This window comes from Nannobrachium achirus (genome assembly GCF_963921795.1).
Source record: "Nannobrachium achirus genome assembly, chromosome: 18".
Taxonomy (NCBI): Eukaryota; Metazoa; Chordata; class Actinopteri; order Myctophiformes; family Myctophidae; genus Nannobrachium; species Nannobrachium achirus.
The window spans coordinates 53012976-53036668 of NC_137825.1; the positions used below are offsets into that span (position 1 = coordinate 53012976).

At 41.9% G+C, this 23693-nt stretch overlaps 1 protein-coding gene across 1 annotated transcript in view; it reads right to left on the reverse strand.

Annotated features, from left to right (window-relative positions):
• Positions 1-23693, reverse strand: part of crhr1 (corticotropin releasing hormone receptor 1) — a gene marked incomplete at both ends in the record, with an annotated part of 198324 nt that overhangs the window by 17719 nt on the left and 156912 nt on the right. Inside the window, 2 exons of the mRNA XM_080747505.1 lie at positions 18211-18283; positions 22816-22876. Of these exons, the coding sequence (XP_080603631.1) occupies positions 18211-18283; positions 22816-22876 (134 nt within the window). The remainder of the gene's footprint in view (positions 1-18210; positions 18284-22815; positions 22877-23693) is intronic.

Sequence of the window (23693 nt, forward strand, 5' to 3'; positions counted from 1 at the left end):
GTACCTCCTGAGACGAAAAACTGTCCATATTTTAAAATGTTGAATATAGATATTTTTGTGTTGATTTACCAGACTGTAAACCACAAACTAGATGTTTTTAATCTGTTAATCTGTTAATTCTTAATGCACTCCCCCCTCATTTTGTTGAATTAGATTTTTTTTTACTTAACTCATAAATATTAGGAATTATAAGACATAATGCTTATGGAAAGTGGAAAATGGAACAGTATATCTCCAACAGTTTGTGGAACAACAGTATAAGTCCGTAAAAGCAATATTCAGCAGACAAAGGGAGCAGATAACATTAAAACAGACAACTGAACAAAATGAGGGGGGGGGGGGGGGGGGCACTATTGCTGATGAGGCTCAATGCCCTGTAACAAATATGTGCAACAGATGTGATAGAAACCTATTAGAAATAAGAGCTAAAGAAAACAAACCCACGAACAAGAAAACAAGACGAAGAGGGATGTAGGAAGAGAGACATTCACACAGTGTTTGTTGTAGAAAATAGCTTATGTAATCGAGCTCAAGAGGTGAAACTGGTCGCTTCTTTTGGGCTTGTTATCTTATAGACCTGGTGTCCTGGTCGCTTGTTTCACTCACAGAAGCTGGCAACTGGAGGCTCTCAGTCTGTGCTGCTCTCCGTGCGAGAGAGAGGAGGAAGAAAAACAACACAGCATATCAGCACTACTACTAGTCTACTAGCTTTGCTTTGGAGTCGATAGGTATAGGAATTGAGAGTTGAGATTGAGAATATAGTATATAGTATTTAGTACAAATGTGCAACGGGAAAATGTTTCTGTCTTGTTTAACACATTGGCCGCCATTTTAACATACCTCCGTACTCCCACCTGCCATTCGTCTCCATAGACTTCCATGTAATTCATAGTGCACGGATCATGCACACCCATGCCTAGATAATGCACCACGTGTGTCCACATTGCTCACAGCTTTCAAACAAAAGAATCCGAATGGAAATCCGTTCAGGCATTCATGAGATAACAGCCACTATGTTTAACAAAGATGGCTGCCAAAATGGCTGCCATGCTTGAAAGATGGGGTTGCTATGGGGGTTAAACATGCAATTTCGCGATTGCTATCATGCCTACTCCATTTTTTGGGGTCAAAAAAGTTTTTTGAAAAAAAAAATTTTTTTGATTTTTTTTTTTTTTTTTTTTTAATTCTCGGGACTATCGGGCCTGGCGGGGAAAGACATTGGAATAATCTCGGGACTATCGGGCCTGGCAGGGAATGAGTTAAGGTATATTCAGTGATTGTATTTCATTCAAATAAAAATATAATTGGTACATTTTCCATTCATTCTCCTCACTAGAATGTGTGCTGACCATATAAGGACTTCTACCATGGCCTGTGTTGCGACTTGCAAGCATAGCTAGATTCAGTTTTCAGAGGTAGCCAGCCAGTCCTCGACCAATCAGGGTAGAGTATGGCCATAGTTATGTTATGATGATTAGTTATGATGGTTAAAATAAAGGTTTTGAGAACCACAGTCGCTCTGAATTAAGAACGTCTGCTAAATGCCTAGATTGTAAACTACTGAACTCTACTGTCTCGTAGTAAATCAGTATCATACATCACATATCCTGAAGCTGGAGACGTAGGCCTACCGATATTCAGTGATTGGGTCTAATGATCAAAACGAGAACATTATAATGGTGTAGAAAATCAATAAAAAACTAAACATATCCACGCTGTAAGGCCAGTAAGGGACAAGATGACCCCCGACCACTTTCATAATCACTGAATGCACCTTTTAGGCTTGGGTGGTTCTGCAGCAGTAGCAAACTGTCCACTCTACAACCACCTCAATTCTACCGACGGCCAGGGGCGACTCAACAAAACCGGGAAAGTCCAGCCTTCCAGTTTTCCGTCGATACTGGTCGATAGCATTCCCGACCCGCTGCTGAAAACCTGCCGATAAGCTCCCGATGGCTACCTGCGATTTGTGGGAGATTCTGTGCGGTTAAGACCTGCCTTTTAGGCCTAGAATTATTGAATGCTTTAACCAGAAAAAGTCGTGAAAATGTGTGCAAATCTTTGAATATATGTATTTTCAAAGCGAATGTTTGTAACTCAAATTTTGCTTCTGGGGGGTCCCTGGATCTAAATATTTTGAGATGGCGGTCCGTGGCCAAATACATATCATTTTGGGGGTCCTTCAAATGAAAAGGTTTGAGCACCACTGACATAGTAGTCTCTCAAGAACAGACTAACTGAGCTCCATTTAAGTGAAAAGGACCTTTTCTTTGACGATGGCGAGCCAGATTGCTGACATAGAAACATAGGTTTTTCAAAAAGAACCTTAGAAGGATTCAAAAGACACTTATAGAATCGGGTCAAAATTCGAATTTTCACGATTTTTCAAAAGTAGCAGATCTACAAGCTCGCAGCGCGGCACCGAACTTGTATATCTGCTATTTTTCAATAGTTAAAGCATAAAATAATGATACACAATATAGTGTACCCGTTCTGAATGGGTTAAGTGATATTCAAAGTCACACAGTTGAGCACCTATAACGCTAGCAGAATGTCTACTGGTGTGGAGTGGAGTGTCTCCTCAATATGACTAATGAGTAGCCCAGGAAGAGATACAGAAGAGATATTGTAACTTATTGTATGTGACTTTGTTATGGTCCGACCGAAAGTACATTTTGTCAGGAGATACAGTCGGCTCTAGGGTGTTTTAATATTTTCTAATGTGGCCCCCCTTTATAAAAGGTTTGGACACACACCCCTGGGTTAAGGGATTGGAGCGGTGGAAGTCGCGCACACACCACAAAATAAATTAAGGATGTATTAGTCTAGACAGAGAGTCGAAAAATACATCTCTTTCTTTAATTTCTACACGCTCCAAGGAAGCACAGGCTAAATTGGCCGAGGACAACCGTTCGATCATAAGACCATCGCAAAGTGCCATCTGACGTCACTGGTGATGGTCTTATGACTGTGAAGCATTTATCCTCCAAACAATTGGGCACTTTGGGCACTTTAGCATGTGGTGGAGCATGTACAAAATAAAGAAAAATAATGGTTATTTATGTAATCTCTGTCTGAGCGAGAAGTGCATCCGTAATTGTTTTTATGTGGCGTGTAAGTCTTTCACCACACTGGTTCCTCTTGGTTTTTGAGACAACCTCACCTGGAACCAGCCTTGAACTAAGGACAGAGAAAGGCGCAACTGTCTACCATGGACTTTATTCCTGAAGGCAGCAGCTCTCAAAAAAATGAGTACTCCAGAAAAGCTACCAAAGCTGAACCCCGGTGAAGGAGAAATAATTCGTAACAACTTAGTACTTCTAAATTATCAGTGCAAGTTCATGGAAAGCCGGAAGGAATTGCAGGAGCGGGCCTTCAAGACATCGACTGAAGTCCTTCTTTATATACAAAAACTGGAGCAGGAAAAAAGAAGAGCAGATGGGACAGTCAACATCTGGTGGGCAGACAGGAGGAGCAGACGGAGGAAGAGACAGTGTTTTTGATGAGATCGGTGATGAAGAATTAATTAACTGTGCAGCTTTTACTGAAGAAAACAAGGATCAGTCAAGATCTGAGTTGGATGAGGTGCAGACGGGGGAGACAAACATAAGACAAGCTAAATCAACAGCACAAGACCAACAAAAAACAAGTTCTCCAAAAAAACTCAAGCTGAACTCTCCCGCTCCAAAAAAGAAAAGAGCAACAAAGCGTGGGACTGGGAGGATGACTTGAATGATGCAGATTTAAGCAGGCTGCATATTCTGCTTAAAGAAGAAACAAACTAAAAGCGACGGAGATATATGCCATATATGGGCATAAAAGGACACATACAAACAGATAAATAGATCCCCATATATGGGCATGAAAGGGAAACAGACAGACACATACAGAGATCTCCATAATAAAGTCAAAACGGGTCGAATGACAACAGGTATAATGGGGTTTGCATTAAAGGGGGAACCGGCACTGTGTCTGCAACACAGTCGGAGGCACAGACAGATACAGAGATCTCCATAATAATAATAAATAAAGCTTTATTTGTATAGCACCTTTCATGACATGAAATGCAGCTCAAAGTGCTTTACAGAGCAGAAAATGAAGCACAGTTACTTAACAGAAAAAATAAAATACACATGAATACAATAAAGCAGAACAATAAAAACATAAAACATTGAAGAACAATTTCAGAACAGTGTGGACGTCAATAGCATCAAAGAGATAAAAAAATAATTCAGCTAAAAGCAAGAGTAAAGAAATAGGTCTTGAGCTGTGCTTTAAAGCTATCCACAGAGGCTGCCTGTCTTAGGTGTAGTGGGAGTTTATTCCAAACTGTCGGTCCGTAGAAGCAGAAAGCTGCTTCACCATATTTTTTATATTTCATTTTAGGCACATCGAGTAGGTCAGCACTAGAAGACCTGAGTGGGCGGTTTGGAACGTATCTATGCAGGCAGTCATAGAGGTACGAAGGTGCCAGACCATTTAGAGCTTTATAAACAAGTAAAATAATTTTAAAATCAATCCTAAAAACAACCGGGAGCCACGTGTAGCGACGCTAAGACTGGAGTAATATGTTCTCTCATCTTAGCTTTAGTTAAAACTCTGGCTGCCGCATTTTGAACAAGTTGCAAACTGTCAGTTGTTTTCTTTGGCAGACCAGAGAGAAGTGCGTTGCAGTAATCAAGCCGAGAGAAAACAAAAGCGTGGATCAGCGTTTTTGCATCGTCCAATGTTAGATAGGCTCTAATTCGCGCAATATTTCTAATAGTCAGGTTCACTATGTATTTTCGTTCAAAATTTGTGGGGATTAGTAAAACTATACATTTTTGGAATCTTCAGAGCATGGGGAATCCAGAAATCCGTGTTTACATTTGCACAGAAACCTGCAAAGCTGCCATTTTGGACGTTCAAAATGGCCAACATAAAATACATAATTTGTGCTATCTTGGCTTCTAGAAAACCTAGAAACTTAAACATGCCAATCCTATGTTTTCTGGGTCAAGGAATCAAATGAGTAAATGATGGGTGTAAAATATTCCAGACCCCCACCCCATTTCTGCGGGTTATCTCTTTTGGGACCTTCCAGAACAGTACGCCAGCCAGTTAATGTCATATTTTCATAATATTAGAGTTATACTAAGGGTTTTAAAACATCCTGAGTTGGTTTATTACACTTTTAAAGCAGCCAGAATAACCTTTCTGACTTTTGGTTGGGGTCTTTCCTCACCTGGGACCCCCCAGACAGACCCCTGAGCCTATTTCAGTAATCGCTCTGCTCCTGCTCCAGAACAATGTTAAATCAGATCATAATTGAAGCATAGAAGTTTTTGTAGCTGGGCTTTGAAAACAAAAAGGAGCAGTAGCAAATACCAGGGGTCTTCCACAGGGGGTCCGGGACCCCTGGGAGGTCCTCAGAGTTACTACAGGGGGCCCGCCAAATCTTGATGGGATATATTTTGCAACCTTTTGAAACGTTTTTATGTATACTGATGGTTTATTAGTATTCTCAGTATTATTTATAAAGTTTTTTTGTGTGATTTTGAGGAAGTGCACACACATGAATAGGCCCTGATTACTCAAGTCCTTGCCTCTACTGCTTAAGGTGCTTTGCGAGATATGTGTTTGGTCACCCAACACTGATGTCCTCCTGCTGTTACTTCTCTGAAATTTGCAACAGGTACAAAAAAAAAGAATATACAGTAGATATATTCGAGCGAGGTCAAGTTATAGGATGTCACAAATGTCAAGGGTTCCTTGGCCTACACAATCTACCTGTTGCTGACTGGGGAAGAATATTTGTTGGAATCTCCAAAGTACATGGGTCAATGCCAACTTGAAGCCTGATGGTGATGACCATGAACCTGCTCTCAACGAAGGTGGTCGCATTTTTCCTTCTCTCCCTCCCTCGTGTGTCTGCACACAAGTCTGTCAATAAGAGCTCTATAATAAAAACATTTTACAGACAGGGTGGACATAAAAGATCATACCAGGCACATATATTTAAAATCACCCAAAAGCAAGAGTGTAAAAATAGGTCTTAAGCTGTGCTTTAAAGCTATCCACAGAGGGTGCCTGTCTTAAGTGTGCTGGAAGTTTATTCCAGGCTGTCGGCCCATAGAAACAGAAAGCCGCTTCACGATATTTCTTATAAGTCATTGAGGGCACAACAAGCAGACCTGCAGTAGAAGACCTGAGGGGGCGGTTTGGCTCATATCTAGACAGGCAGTCGACGAGGTACGACGGTGCCAGACCATTAAGAGATTTATAAACAAGTAAGAAAAAAACAATCCTAAAACCAACTGGGAGACAGTGTAACAAGGCTAAAACTGGAGTGATGTGTTCTCTCATCTTAGTTTTAGTTAGCACCCTGGCTGCTGCATTTTGGACTAGTTGAAGTCGATCTGTAGTTTTCTATGGTAGGCCAGAAAAAAAGTGCATTGCAATAGTCTAGTCTGGAGAAGACAAAAGCATGGATCAATGTTTTTGCATCATCCAATGACAGATAAGGTCTAATTCTTACAATATTTCTAAGGTGAAAGAAAGCAATTTTGGTGAAAAGGTCCAACTACCCTGCAATTACTCAGATGGGAACTCAGATGCTACCTCCAACTTGTGCTGCACTGTTACCACATATCCTCTGTGCCAACTACGTTACAATGAGGGATAAATCATACCTGTCAAATTGCCCACCAATTGAAGAAAATAGATGGAATTCAGAGAGTGGAGTACTGTATATGTTCCAGTTAGGTTTCTTGCCCTCCCTGCTCCAAAGGCAGTACTTAGCTCAAAATGTGACTGAAAAGCAGTTTGCAAGGGACGTTGCAGCTAGTCAAATAACCCGCTTTTCACTCTATGCTATGGTGGAGACTGTGTCAACACTATTAGGTTGGACATTGAAGATGATGATGATGAAGACGAATAGATCCTGCATGTCTGAAATTACTGTATTGTAGTGAATCTCTTTGGGCATAATTGACCATGGGCTCTTGGATAGGGTGAGGGTTTTGGGGTGACAATACAAAGAGGTGTGCGTGCTGTGTTGTCAGTGGGTAGTGCAGTGCAATAAATAGACAAGTTGTTCTGCACGCCCAAAGTAAGAAGTTGCAATACCTTAATCATTGTAATCCCTGCAAAGTACAATATATAACCCAGGATACCTAAAAACATTCAAAGTTTCAAATGTAAAAAAAAAAAAAAAAAAGATCCCATAGAGATTTGGCGGACCCCCTGTAGTAACTATGAGGACCCCCCAGGGGTCCCGGACCCCCTGTGGAAGACCCCTGTTATTTGCTACTACTCATTTCTGTTTCCAGAGCCCAGCTACAACAACTTTTATGCTTCAATTATGATATAATTTAACATTGTTCTGGAGCAGGAGCAGAGCGATTACGGCGATAGGCTCAGGGGTCTGTCTGGGGGGTCCCCGGTGAGGAAAGACCCCAACCAAAAGTCAGAAAGGTTATTCTGGCTGCTTTAAAAGTGTAATAAATGAACTCAGGATGTTTTAAAACCTACAAAACAACACTAATATTATGAAAATTGGACATTAACTGGCTGGCGTACTGTTCTGGGAGGTCCCAAAATAGATAACCCCCATAAGAAAGGGGGTGGGGGTCCGGAATATTTTACACCCATCATTTACTCATTTGATTCCTTGACCCAGAAAACATAGGATTGTCATGTTTAATTAGGCTTCTAGGTTGTCTAGAAGCCAAGATAGCACAAATTATGTATTTTATGTCGGCCATTTTGAACGTCCAATATGGCGGCTTTGCAGTTGTCTGTGCAAATGTAAACAAAGATTTTTGGATTCCCCATGCTCTGAAGATTCCAAAAATGTATAGTTTTACAAATCCCCAAAAATTTTGAACGAATAAACACTTCTTAACATAGTGAACCGGACTATAAGGTGAAAGAAGGCAATCTTGGTGACATGATTAATGTGTGTATTAAAATTCAATTCAGCGTCAATGATCACTCCCAGGTTCTTTACAGAAGTGTTACTTTCTTTAGACAGGTTACCAAGTCTACTTATTATTGATTCTCTCTGCGCAGTAGAACCAATTATGAGAACTTCTGTCTTGTCCTCATTTAGTTTGAGAAAGTTCTCACTCATCCAGCATTTTATGCTAGACACACACGTCAGCAATGGGTCTAGAGCACAGGGGTCGTCCGGAGCTACCGAAAGGTACAGCTGGGTGTCATCAGCATAGAAATGGAAATTCACACCGTGAGCGGAAATAAGTTCTCCCAGCGGCAGTATATAGAGGGAGAATAATAAAGGACCAAGAATTGAGCCCTGTGGAATACCAGAGCAGATGTTGTGTTTGTTTGACTCAAAGTCAGCTAGATTAACAAAGTAGCTTCTGCCTGTTAGGTAGGAGTAAAACCAGGACAAAGCTGTGCCTGACAGCCCTACCCAGTGTTCAAGACGTTGTATTAGAATTGTATGGTCAATTGTGTCAAAAGCCGCCGTTTGATCCAGCAGTAGGAGAACGGATACATTTTTGTTATCAGCAGACACCCTAAGATCATTAATTACTTTTAAAAGTGCAGTTTCTGTGCTGTGTCCTTTCCTGAAGCCGGATTGGAATTTGTTGTGCACCTTATTGTTCTGCAGAAATACATCCAATTGATGAAAGATAACTTTTTCTAGGACCTTGCCCAGAAAATGGGCATAAAGGGACACAGACAAACAGATACAGAGATCTCCATATATGGGCATAAAACTATGACAACAGGTATAATGGGGTTTGCATTAAAGGGGGAACCGGCACTGTGTCTGCAACACATTCGGAGGCACAGACAGATATAGAGATCTCCATAATGGGCATAAAGGGACACAGACAAACAGATACAGAGATCTCCATATATGGGCATAAAATGGATGCAGACAGAGAGATACAGATATCTCCATATATGAGCATAAATGGACACAGGCAAACAGATGGTCAATAAAGGCCCTACAGAGATCTCCATATATGGGCATAAAATGGACACAGACAGACAGATAACTCCATATATGGGCATAAATGGACACAGGCAAACAGATGGTCAAAACGGGTCCTACAGAGATCTCCATATACAGTATGGGCATAAAATGGACGTAGACAGACAGATATCTCCATATATGGGCATAAATGGACACACGCAAACAGATGGTCAAAACAGATCCTATGACAACAGGTATAATGGGGTTTGCATTAAAGGGCGGGGCATTCATTCCCTATTTACATTGTTCCCGAGTTGGCCAGGGCGCCGAGCTTCTAGTTTTAGAAATGTGCAGACACCCTCAGATACACTTAAACGTTATGTTGGTTTGTTTACTGTTAAGTGAGAAAAGAATGTTGCACATTAAGTTAATCATCTGCGGACCCCCAAAATAATTTGGGGACCCCCCTGGGGGTCCCGACCCACAGGTTGAGAACCACTGCCTTAAGGCAGTGATACTTAAACTTCTGAACCAGTGGGCCACGTTAAAATGTCAAGGGGCCACGGGCCAAAATGACATTACTTGATAACTTCTCTATTTATTTTGCTTTATTTCCACATAACCTAAGACAAGTGCAATGTGCATTATTTTATGGCAAAGTCATTCTCTAAATGTTCTCTCTTTTTAATAATTCTGTGCAATTAGCATATTCCACACAAATACTGCGTCTGGGACTCTGGGTTGATATCGGTCTGCCTGCTATCAAGTGGGATAACATTAAAGATAGCTGAGCACATCTCTTTCAATTGCTTCACAATGTTATTCATGACTTGGCCCACATTCAATACAAATGGCTTTTTTACAGAAAATAAACTTATGAAAATAGATAGTTATGGCTAAGGAAAATCAAATCAAACCGAACAATCTACTTAAAATAGATTACCCAGACTCTTTAGCTACCAAGTTGTTGATGCAAGTGTTAAGTAGAGCCACAGTACATCTCTCTTTCATGTGATTTGTATTAGGCCTACAATGACATTTTGGATATGCTAATCAGTCGGGCAGAGCCACTGGAAAGATAAAAACGGAAAATCTGCAATTTCGATGGCCGCTTTCAAGATGTTTTGGCCATTATCTCTGGACAGCAAGGTCCAATCTGCTCAGTTCAAAGCGTGTTGGATGCGTGACTTCGAGGACATTAAGCTGGTGGGCCAGTTGAAATTGCTGGAGTTTGAGTATCACTGCCTTAAAGAATTGCATATAGCAGAGGTTTTCAAAGTGGGTGACGTGACGGGGCACCCTGGGGTGCCGTGATGCCAGTCCAGGGGTGCCGCGAGATAATTTGATAATATTTGGAATTCGTCAATATCACTGCATCAATATCACTTCACTATGCTTAGTAAAACAGTCCTGATTTGCACTGTACTTGATGAGTTCGTTTTCTATCTACGACAACACTCTTCACCAAAAATAGCAGATCTACACAACGTGACGCGTTGTGAGCTTGTAGATCAGCTATTTTTGATTAACCTTTCCCCCCAGAATAGGCATGCTGGGGTTCAAGTGGTTAAACGTCAAGTATAACGTTGTTTTCAGTCAGTTCCGATGGAAACGGACATTTCTGCAAAATGATTCTAAAAATGAACAGCGTAATTCAGGGGGTGCCGTGGATGAAAAAGTTATTTACAGGGGTGCGCCGAGTCAAAAAAGTTTGAAAACCCCGTGACATATAGTGGCTCAACAGATATATACTGTACACTGCCCACATGACTGCAAAGCCCTGGGTTTTATTACCACCTCAGGACCAGGGCTTTATGTCCCTCCTTATACTTTCCTGTCTCCCTTTCCTTTCGTGCCGCAGAGGAGAAAAGCATACACAGAGTTATGATAGTCGGGAAGACTAAAGCCTTGGATAGCTTCAAGTCACATAATACGGTTTCTTGACGTGTCGAAAAGAAGCGTATCTGATCGGACTCCTTGTATATGGTTCGGTTGAAATAAAAAGGGACTCCTACCCTTTTGTTTCTCTCTGTCACTTTGATTTTGTACTTGTCATAATGCCAATGTTTGACTCAAATTTAGAGGCCTAGATTTGGAGGGCAAACTGAAACAACCCACATTTTCTCATCCTAATTCATCCCGTGGAATGTTTTGAGATGTCCCAAAACTGTTACTTAACGTTACTCGATATTTACAAGCGAATAAAATGAAGTCTGAACGAAAGTAAATAAGATGTCTATGTTGTTCAGTCTAGTCACATAATGGTAAATGGTAAATGGACTGCATTTATATAGCAGTTTTCCCCAAACCGCTTTCCGATGTATTTCACGTTCATGGCGGAGGAAACCTAGCTCTGGTCCAGAGCGTTAGTGAGGTCTCGCTAACGCTCTGCCAGGAACCTGGACGCAGACGCCAGGAACCTGCCGCCTCGCCTGCTGTGCCGATACTCCACTGTTCTATTTTTCGCGGTGCATCCATTTCCCCCAGTGCAGAGAATATTTTCACCGCACGGCACCGCGCGGCAGTTTTAGGTGTTACCACGCGGCATTTCACAAGCGTCGATACTGCGCCCGCGTCCGGTGTGTGCTCCCCTTTAGCTACTCACCCAAACAAAGGCAGTTTTGCATTGTTGAAAGTCTATTCTCCGTGGTGGGAAACCTCCCAGCACCCTACCCACTATGTAAAATAGACTATTTTTGGCATGAAATAAAATGCATCCACCTCGACAGCAGCAGTTGAGTATTGTTATTTCCGGGTAGTGTCTGCGGTGGTCGAGGTGGATGCATTTAATTTCATGACAAAAATAGTGTATTTTATATAGTGGGTAGGGTGCTGAGATGTTTACCACCCCGGAGAATAGACTTTCAACAATGCAAAACTGCCTTTGTTTAGTTGAGTAGCTAAGTAGTTTTGTTTATTTTTTACTGAAGAAGAGCCCTCTTTGGGCAGGGGAATTTATGGTCCTGTATCTGAACCAGCTTCCTGGACCAGAGCTAGAGGAAAGCATGCAAGGCTCATCGGGAGCACTTAGGGGTGCCGTGTCTCGCTCAAGGACACTTCGACATAGGGGTGTGGGCGATATGGAAAAATACAATATCACGATATTTTCCCAAGCTGTATCACGATACACGATTTCATCACGATTCTTTTTCACGTTGGTTTTTATGGTTATTTTTCAAGGTACTCTCAGGTACTCTCTGGGTTCCTTTTGGGAGGTCTAAATTGAACTTTACAAGTATGTAACTCTGACAGTATACAAATGAAACCAAATGGACCTCTAAATTGAACTTTACAAGTATGTAACTCTGACAGTATCATACAAATACAAATACAAATACTCTGACAGTATACAAATGAAACCAAATGGACCCGTAAGGGTCCATTTGGTTTCATTTGTATACTGGCTTCTGCTTCTGCTCTGCACCAGAGCAGGGAGAGGAGAGGCTAGAAAGGGAGGGGAGGGAGGGGTCTGTTTGACAAGTAAGGGTGCCTGTGAGGTCAAAACAGCGGTTTGGTTGGTCTCAGGACGTTGTGTAAACACAATCCAATGAAAAAATACTAACTTTGAAGCTCAAGAAATGACCACACTTGCCTAAGGACAATCCACTGTGTTAGTTATGAGAGAGCCCGCGAAATCTAGCAACAGGGGCAGCCGAAATCTAGCAACAGGGGCAGCTATGAAAGAAATCGACTAAAGCAGGTATGAAGGGGTATGATAAAAAGCAGATTTAACCCTATATGTGTTTTGGTCTGGATGTCTCCTTTAACGATTAAACAGGATGTTTTACAAGGCTCCCTCAATTGTATCACGATGTATACGATACCTCTGAAAATGCATATCGTGGAGACATTGTATCGTCTCAATGATAATTATCACCATATCGCCCACCCCTACTTCTACACGTGGCCAGGAGGAGTCGGGGGATCGAGCTTGGAACCCAAGGCGGCCCCAAGACGGCCGCTCTACCCCCTGAGCCACTGCTGCCCCCTTTTTTCCATGTAGAATTGCAAATGAGGGATCATCGCTTCAAAGGCTACAGACAGCAAGACTGCATTGGTACTGTGTCAGCTTCACTGTAACAAGCATCACGGATGCTTCCTGTCATTCGTTGTCTAGGAATATATATTTTTGGTAAGCCCCTGCCAACAGAGATTATAAGTGGAGCTATAGGGGCTTGAGTCCAACCAGTGCATGGCGTCAGTTCAGAAAAAGCTAAGGTATGGCAACATGACTGACTGGTGTCTTGCACGCGAGCGAAGGCGCGCCTGCAAGACACCAGTCATGTTGCCATACCTTAGCAACAGGCACGATACATTTATTTTAAGAAGTACATTCTATGTTTTCCCCCGTTTCTACGGTTTCTTGGGCTGGATATGGCAATCTGGAATGGTTGTTCAAGTGCAGCTAAACTTGGCATGTTAGTAAACCTGCCACAATTAACAATAATGAATTGCAGCTGACCTGCAGAACCTGGGAATATATCATTTTGTCAAGATGGGGAGAATACAAGTGTGGAGAATATAATTATAATACCTTGTTAAAGTGACCATTTTGTTAAATGTTGCATTTAATTTAACAACATAATAACCAGAACAGATAGACAAAGAGACATTCATGGATTTATATTTAAAAGTAACTTTTATTTTTCCCCCTGGACCCAGGGTATGGCAGCTGCATACCCCTGCCATACCCAATTGACGCCCCTGATTCCAACTGTGTTGGAATGTAGTAAAAATGAAAGATAAGACATGCCACAAACCAAGGTGGATTAACATTTAGTTGTGTAACACCCAGCCGTGGTCTTTTTCCCCATCTTTGACATTAGAGAGACATTAGAATAAAGCAAACTAGGCTACACCAGCAGCCAGAGGATCTGGGACACATGAATAGGAAGCGGTATTATGTAAACCAATGGAGGACCGTGCAGAAGCAACAGGACAACCAGACGGAACGTTTGGAATTTGTCTCAAAGCTTCACCACGAAACACGGACGCTTGGTGAAGGCATCACATCCCACTGACAGCGTTCTCACACTGCCCCAGCAGTTGTGGGGGAAAGTTCCAGTGTTGATTTGGTCGACTAAAGTGTACCATTTTTCACTGACGAAAAAAAAGAAAAAAAAAAAAAAAAAAAAAAGAAAACTAACTATGATGACTAATAGTAGGGTAGGAGAGAGGCTCCACCGAACGACATGTTTTTGAAGGACCCTTTGAAGGACCCTTATGGTGTCTAGTTATGATTTATCCTTGTTTGCCGGGGTCAACTAATGTCCCATGGGATTCATTTTTAATGATTGCACCCATTCCCTTACCATACAGGAAAAAAAGACCCCCCCCAAAATATCTTCTTTACGTAGCATGTGAGGGGTCTAACTAGGGGTTTCTCATCTACAAGCTCTGTGAAACTTGTAGATCTACTATTTTCAGCATGGAACCAAGTGCAAAATCAGCCATTACGACACCATCAAGGCCTGCCAAAATACATTTTAGTCAACAAGATTGACTGTAGATTTAGTTGACTAAAACTAGACTAAAACTAAAACATTTCAGATGACCAAAAGATGACCAAAACTAAATGGAATTACTCAAAAGACTGAATGACAGAAACGACATCATAATTTGCTGTCAAAATCAACACTGTAAAGTACTGCAGACTGTGCAGAATATTTCAGTGCATTTGGTAAATCCAGAGCCAATGACATAGAAAGAGTTACGCCAATGAGGGGTCAGTTCATATATCGTGCATACTTAATGAAGATCCCATTATGAGGATTCAGCGTTTGGAACTATACAGAAAAAATAATTGAATACTGAATATTTTATGAATACTATTCGTTTACATGATCTTGCCATTGCTGTAAAATTGAACGGACGAGACGCAAATCTTTCTCAATGGCTTTGGGTAAATCTATATATGTTTTATGTCCTCTACCGATGCAGAGAAGTAATTTGGTATTACTTTCTTTGAAGCTCATGTGTATGGTGCATTAGAATCTGATACTAGCGACTTTAAGCTCGATGATTTTCAGGACGGCAACGCCAGGCGGACTACGGCTGCTATGACGTAATCGCTGTAGCGGTCAAAATGGTTAAGCAAATCCTCGGCGGCGACGGGTTCCCACCCCTTTCACTGAACGCTTTGGTTCCCATGGCGATGCGTACACGCAGCAGACGGAGTAGGCGCTACGTGGGAAGGGACCTTCTGCCGTAGTAGAGACGGCTGCGGCGACGGCAGGTTTATCTATCGAGCGCGGATCATTTCCGGTTACCGTTGTCATCTGCCGTTGCCGTAGCGTTGCTTAAAGGACCTACACCATGAAATTTCACTTTTTCTATTTTAAAACCTTTTTTTGGGGTCCCACTGGCACCTTCTATCCTAACAAAGTCCTATTTCTGTACATTGTGTCTTTCTCTGGTTTTGGGAAGACAGAGATGAAAAGCTTTCCACGGGTTCTCAGAACAGTGCTGTTCTGAGAGTTGACGCATGTGACGTCACACGCGTTTCCCGTTTTTTGTTCAGTCAAAAAAAAAAAATTCAAATTTTTTTTTTTTCAAAAATGTTTTTTTTTTCAAAACTTTTTTTTTTTCAAAAAAACTGTCAAAAAGTCAAAAAAAAATCAAAAAATTTTTTTTTCAAAACTTTTTTTTTCAAATTTTTTTTTCAAAAAATGTTTTTTTTTCAAAAAACTTTTTTTTTCAAAAACTTTTTTTTTTCAAAAAACTTTTTTCAAAAAACTTTTTTTTCAAAAACTTTTTTTTTTCAAAACACTTTCAAAAAACTTTTTTTTTCAAAAACTTTTTTTTTTTCAAAAAACTTCTTTTTTTCAAAAAACTTCTTTTTTTTTCTTTTTCTCAATTTTGAGCATATATTTATACAAAAAATATAGTTTTAAAAGCATGGTGTAGGCCCTTTAAGGTCGCTAGTAACTCACTAACTCTGCAGGACCACTGCAAACGTTTGATTCTTACTTTTGCGATGCATCAGATCAGTCTATGACCGTCGGATCTCCACTGTGGGTGAGTGTCTGTCTGTCTGTGAGCGAGTGCAGACAGAATGAGTCGCAGACTCACTGCGCTGCAGCCCCGCCCCCAGAACAAATGGATGAATTGAAACCATTGAGAAGGCATCACAACCATTGATGATTGATCATGGCTTCAGGCATCACACACGCTCGCATGCATGCCGTGATTACTTTTAGGCGGAGCAAATACATATTAGTTATATTATGATGATCGGCTTGGCTCTTTTTTTTCTCTCTCTCTCTCATTTTGTGGTGCTCTTTGTCTTTGGCAGCGTGATGCCCGGCGCACAGTGCGTCGGGCGCGTCATGGTAGCAGCGGCACTGTAACTCTGTGCAATAATAGTTATAAGCAGTCATAATGCTACAGTATATCTATCTATAAATGCGAGAAGTCTCTGCGTGTGTGTTTGTAATCCGCGTATCTCGAGAACCGTTCGTCCCACCGGCTTCAGATTCGGCACGCGCGTTCCCCGCCGCGGCATGGAGTGCAGTGCCGGGCCTCGACCCGACCCGACGCGCGGTTTTCCCTAACCGGCGCGAAACGTTCGGAATCTCCTTATGCGGAAATCGGCGCAAAATCGGCGCAAGCGCTGACTCATTGTGACATCACTGCAGTGCCGGGCGCAAGCACTGAGTCATTGTGACATCACTGCAGGCAGATACAGGGGCCTAGCCTCGACCCGACAGACTGAGATCTCCATATATGGGCATATGGGCAGATACAGAGATCTCCATATATGGGCAATACAGGGGCCTTGCCTCGACCCGACAGATATCTCCGTATATGGGCATAAAAGGGACACAGACAGATATATCTCCGTATATGGGCATAAAAGGGACACAGACAGATATATGGGCATAAAAGGGACACAGACTGAGATCTCCATGACAGATATCTCCGTATATGGGCATAAAAGGGACACAGACTGATACAGAGAATGGGCATATGGGCAGATACAGAGATCTCCATATATGGGCATATGGGCATAAAATGGACGCAGATATATGGGCATAAAAGGGACACAGACTGAGATCTCCATATATGGGCATATGGGCAGATACAGAGATCTCCATATATGGGCATATGGGCATAAAATATGGACACAGATAGAGTATATGGGCATAAAAGGGACACAGACAGATACAGAGATCTCCATATAATGGGGTTTGCATTAAAGGGTGGGGCATTCATTCCCTATTTACATCGTTCCCGAGTTGGCCAGGTCGCAAACTCCATATATGGGCATAAATGGGCACAGGCAAACAGATGGTCAAACCAGGTCCTACAGAGATCTCCATATATGTCAGAAAATGGACGTAGACAGACATATCTCTCCATATATGGGCATAAATGGACACACGCAAACAGATGGTCAAAACGGATCCTATGACAACAGGTATAATGGGGTTTGCATTAAAGGGCGGGGCATTCATTCCCTATTTACATTGTTCCCGAGTTGGCCAGGTCGCCGACTAGACGCTCGGCCGCCCGAAGGGCGGCCTAGCTTCTAGTAACAATAATTATAAGACCACCGGCCTACTCCGGAACGAAGTTGGAAATGCATGCCTCGCCCAGTTATGCAAGACCTGTTGCACTTGTCTGTCAGTCTGTCTGTCTGTCAGATTCAGTTCATTGAGCCGATCTACAGGCTCACAGTGCGTCACGGATGCAACGCGCTGTGAGCTTGTAGATTGGTGGTATTTGCCTTAGAGACACCAACCGCCTGGAACAGGCACGTGCACACAGACATCAAAGGTGAGAGAAATGCAAATGCCCTCTTTCCATGTCATCCCTGTCTGATCTTGATGACTCCATTAGATGCTTTAGAGCAATGGTTCCCAAACCTTTCAGCTCAAAACCCAAAAGAGAAGACTAGTGAAAATAGCAGATCTACAAGGACACAACGTGTCTCTTTGCACCGCGTTGCGAGCTTGTAGATTGGCTATTTTCACAACTTCTTATTGTTTTTATATTTATGGAATTTCTTAGATTTGTTTGTTTTTGTATACATTTTTTTTATTTAAATGTAGGACAAAAAAAAACTATTCGAGTCACGACCCATAACAATTCATCTGTGACCCACAAATGGGTCGCGACCCACTATTTGGGAAACTTCTGCTTTAGAGAAAAGAGTGCCAAAAACCACCAGGACTTTCACAGATATTAAAGCTTCAAAAACATATATATATATAAAAAATAAACTAAACAATAAAAAAAAGAAATAGAAATATGCAAAAAGAAGAAAATATTCCACTCACCACTAACACAAATATCATGGGCCCTTGATAGATGTAGTCTGTGTAGACTCCAGCTCGCTTGCCAAACCAGCATCTGAAAGGGGGGCAGAGCAGTCATTTCTAAAAAAAAGTACGTTCCAAAGTTCAGAGTGCTTTATAATATCACAAGTAATATGCTCCCCTCCAAGTTCAATTCATGTTGTTGTTGATAATGTCCTATTTTGTTCTCCAGGGCTCCAAATTCACTTGGATCTCATTGATCTGTGAATTGGTAATTTGCTCAAAACGCTGACTTATGAACATCATCACCCTCATATTTAATAGAAGTGATTCACATTCACTGTGTGAAGGTTGACCGAGGGCCAAGGCTCCAAGAAGTTGACAAAGTACAAAGATGCAAAGTTTTTTTTTTTTTCTTTTTTTTTTTTTTTACCCAAACATCCTCCCCAAGAGGTTCAGTTCAATGTAAATAGTGAAGGCCTTTAAATAACAAAAAGAAAAAATACGAAATATGAAAATACTTGACAGCTAAAGAAACTAAAATAAACAAACTAGGAACTTAAGAACTGTTTTAACCCTCTAATTCTGTTCGCGGGTCATTTTGACTCGGGGGATATTTGATTTAAAAAAGCAATACTGATATACATTTTAACAATCATCATCATACGTTGACTTTGTCTCAATTCCAAGCAATTCATATGATACTATATACCGGTACATATATGGTAAAATAAACAGTGAACTTAAGAGTTGAAGCATCTGGCAAGAGAAAGCGCTGTTCAGTGTGTCCTACAACAGCAGACAGGAAGACACAGACTGCTTACAGGAGGTGCAAGAAGCTCATCTGTGCCTCACATGCAGTCTGTGTTTGTGAAGCATGTGCCTCCTAGTGCAGGGGCGTCTTCAACGTTTTCAGGCCGGGGACCCCCAAACTGATGGGGAGATGGAGCATTTTTTTTTCTTTTTTTTTTAAGCAATAATTTCGCGGACCCCCTGCAGTACCTCCGCGGACCCCCTAGGGGTCGCGGACCCCCTGTTGAAGACCCCACCTAGTGTATAGATGTAAGTGTGTATTCATATGTGACTTTCACGTGTGTTCACATGTGTGTTCAGCTCTTATTTTACAAGAATTTCAAATATCAGTAAAAACCGAAAACTGAAAAACGCCTTCAGTGTTTAATGTGATAAAGCAAAGCATAAATGTAAACATTTCCAATAGATATCATATGAATTGTTTGGAATTGAGACAGAGTCAATGTATGATGATGATGAATTGTTGAGTTAAAAGTTATATTAGTATTGTTTTTGAAACCAAATATCCCCTGGGTCAAAATGACTCACGGACAGAACCAAGGTGAAGTAAATGGGAACAGAACAGGCGACACCATTACTCAAGGGCCCTGGCAGGAGGCCAGGGCCTCCCCTAGATGCTTACTAGACAAAGCTTCAACTCAACACCGTCTCCCCAGCCTCCCTTATATACTAGACAAGACTATACCAAGGAACAGTTCTGTAATTGGTAACCGCTATAACTCACCCTACGGCTAACGATGGCCCATGAGTTGGTTTACACAAATTACCAGGTTTTACTAAACCAAATTCAAATACACTAAACATTTCAGGCGTTACATCAAAATTAGAGAACAAAGCACAAGACAAGATAAGAGCTCTTAACTCAATCAGCGCCTTTCACGGGATGTCGCGTGAAAAGTAATAGAGTATCTATAGAGCCATTCACGCGATGTCGCGTGAAAAGTAATATATTACTGTAACGGCGAGTAAAAATACCTAGTACAATGGCCGACGCTCCGGAGACGAAATCCGCGCTGATTTGTCATCATCACGGCTCCACGAGCACACAATAGTCATCCCATAACATTGAGGTGGACGGCCGATCTCATCTTTAATGTCCATTATCTCAAAACTACACTTTAGAAGCTAGGATGGAGGCAGATGCTCGCTTATTTTACACAGTTATAAAAGCTCCCGGTCGGCCATTACACAACTCCACGTGGACACGCATCGGTTCCGGCGCACGATCCGATGACGTCAGACCGGAAGTACTTCCGGTCTAGACTTCTGGCCTTCAAAATAAGACAGCGGCCGTTAATGGGGCCGGGAGGGGGCACTCTGGACCCCCTAATCCGTTAATGTCCTGGGCTCAGAATGAGTTAACATAGAACAAACACCCCTCTGCTCTACAGTACCTTCCCCACTATATCCACAAGTTTCCGCGGGAGTTTACTGGAGACTATCAGGACCAAACTTCCGGGTTTAACAGCAGACATACAAGCTCACGTCGCGTCGCAGATGCAACCCGCTGTGAGCTTGTAAATCGGCGGCGGAAGATCGATGCAGACGTCTGCGCAATGCACTAAGGCCGGCTTTACACTGCCACTGAAATCTAGCCTGAATCAGATCTGAGTCACTTCAAAAGTGGAATCCGATTTTTTTTTAAATAGTCTAAATCCAAACATGTCACATTCAGGTCACATGAAATCCGATTTTGAAAAACCACATCCAGAGGTAGTTTCAAATCCGATCCATATCTGATCTGAGGACATCTGACTCAGTCTGAAAGCAGCAACCACATCCACCCCATTGAGTTATATGCAGGTCACATGCAAGTCACATCAAACTAGCCAAGCGTCACTTGCTGCGCGAGCAGCGCGACCCGAGCGCGGCTGTAAATTACATCATTTCAGAGCGCGTTTATTTACTATTTGATTACAGCGCACTGAGCACATGAGAAAAACAAAAGAGAAGAGAGAAAACACGTGAGCTAAACAGTGAAAACGAGAGAGAAGAGCGAAACACAAGAGTAAAGAAAAGAAGAGAGAAAAACAATATTAACGTGTGTTTACTATGGTCTATTATGTCGCATTTCCTGAACGTAATCAGAACGTAATCAACCAGCGTCGACGTAGTGACGTAACGTCATGACGCCTACGTCGTTACCACGGTAACCAAAGCATACATGTCGCCGCAGAGCAGCTTTGGGCTAACGCTGTCTGAACGCACAGATCAGATCTGTGTCACTTGCAAATGCTGTGTGAAAACTCGGGCCAAAAGATCAGATTTGACAACCAAATCGGATTTGGGCTGCATTTGACTGCAGTGTAAAGCCGGCCTATGGGGCGTAGGAAACTCGTGGATAAAGAGGAGAGAAGCAGAGAGAAGCAGGTGAGGTGACCACACCCATAATTAACCACCTAATGATTCAATAAACAGATAATGTTTAAAAGCATTGCAATGTCTATATCGTCACTGTCTGGCCAAAACCTCTTAACTCATTTTTTTTTTTTTTTTTTTGCATAAATCAGGGCTATTGAACACCCTTTACATCTGAGTGTTGGATAAAATAATATTGAACGAATGGAAAGTAGTAAAAAGTGCTTGGGACAAAACCACCTAACTCCACACTTTCTGCCAAACCAGCTAACTCCACCCGATTGGCCCTCTCTTTTTTTTCATAAATATGTGCTGTAGACCAATTTCTCGTTAACAAACATTATATGCACAGGTGACTGTATCATGTAATCAATTCACCCTTTGTTAGCCTCCTGGTTGGTCCCTGACTGACCAACCAGCAGGCTCTATCTGCCTTGTCCCGCCCTGGTTCCGCCTTTTCTATGTTGAATTAGCTAAAACATCATTTTTGGAGAAATAAAAACATTTGAAAACATGCTGATTCACTATGCTGCCACTGAGCAGCTCCAATTGACTGAAACAAAGTTTGAAATTAGAATTGAGCACACAGAATAACAATATGAAGCAACTGAATTAACCTGGCAGTGGATGGAATGTCCCACTGAATGTCCCACCAAGACACAGCAACCAATGGGTGTGGAGAGGGGCAGGACAATGGGCGGGACTTGACAAAGGGTGAATTCCCAACAATCCCCAAACCTGTTGTTTTGGGGAGCGCTGGTTTCATTGGCTCATTTGGTACCGACCTGCACGCACATCTAGGTTCTTATCAGTGTAACGTGGACCAGAAATGCATTAATTGAACACCCTTTACGTCTGAGTGTTGGTTAAAATAATATTGAACCAATGAAAAGTAGTAAAAAGCCCTTCGGTCAAAACCTCCACTTGAGCTAATTTTCCCGAAAATGAACATTTTGGGAGTTTTTGGCCCGACAGCAGAGATGTTCAGGAATTCATTCAGATACCAATATACAAATAAGAAACCCACAACACTCCCAGTCACTTCCAAGCTGGCCAGCGATGATTCATTCGAAGTAACTAGTTGTGTATTGTGCATTGTCTTTTAGTCTATAGGGCACGGGCTGCCCCATGACACACTCCATCAGAATAACATTTGAATGATCCCAACGTACACTGTACAGTAATCCACTTTTTTCATATTATACTAGTGATATGGCTGGGCTATCACCCACATAATTGGTTCTTAATATCAATCGTTTTGAACACTGTCAATTATACAGGCTGGTGTGTAATTAAGAATCATGTGTAGCCTAATGTAAATGTGATGACAGGGCACTCGTCTCTTTAATCCAATCGAGTTTGACTTTGCCTCCTCCGTCCTTCATTATCAAGGCTTGCATCATTCAGTTCTAGAATCCGTTTGCATGTCAAAGAGGACACATCAGAAGGACTTACTTCTCATTGTCGTAGTACAGTTTTCCGATCGCCCATGCCACGATTATGGGAAACGGGATACCTGTAAAAAGGGGGTGTTGTACAAAGAGAGAAAGAGAGAGAGAGAGAGAGAGAGAGAGAGAGAGAGAGAGAGAGAGAGAGAAAAAACTGACAAACAGCCCAAGGACAGAAATTGCATAATGGCACTCTGGGGATTTCAGGCAGTATGAAAAAAAAAGAAAAAGAAAAGAAAATCCTTGTATTTTTTTTATTTATTTTTTTTCCTGTCAAAAGCAATTGTGTGTTGAGAGTTGTGATCCGCAGATGCGAGGCGGGACCTGTCAACGCCCGGACATCTCTAGTGCGAAAGGATAAAACGCCAGACTCGCGGTTGACGATAATGCGGAGTGACTTTCTCTTTTGCATTAACCAATTTAGGCCTAGACTTGTTGAATGCTTTAACCAGTGAAAAATAGCAGATATACAAGCTCACAGCGCGGCACCGAGTGCCGCGCTGCGAGCTTGTAGATCTGCTATTTTTGAAAAAGTTGTGAAAATGTGTGCAAATCTTTGAATAATCCTTAATCTTTGCTTCTGGGGGGTCCCTGGAACAAGATATTTTGAGATGCGGGTCCGTGGCCAAATAAATATCATTTTGGGGGTCCTTCACATGAAAAGGTTTGAGAACCACTGGCATGGTAGTCTCTCAAGAACAGACTAACTGAGCTCCAGTTAAGTGAAAAGGACCTTTTCTTTGACGATGGCTGGCCAGATTGCTGACATAAAAACATAGGTTTTTCAAAAAGTCTTAGAAGGATTCAAAAGACACTTATAGAATCGGGTCAAAATTCAAATTTTCACGATTTTTCAAAAATAGCAGCTCGCAGCGCGGCACTCGG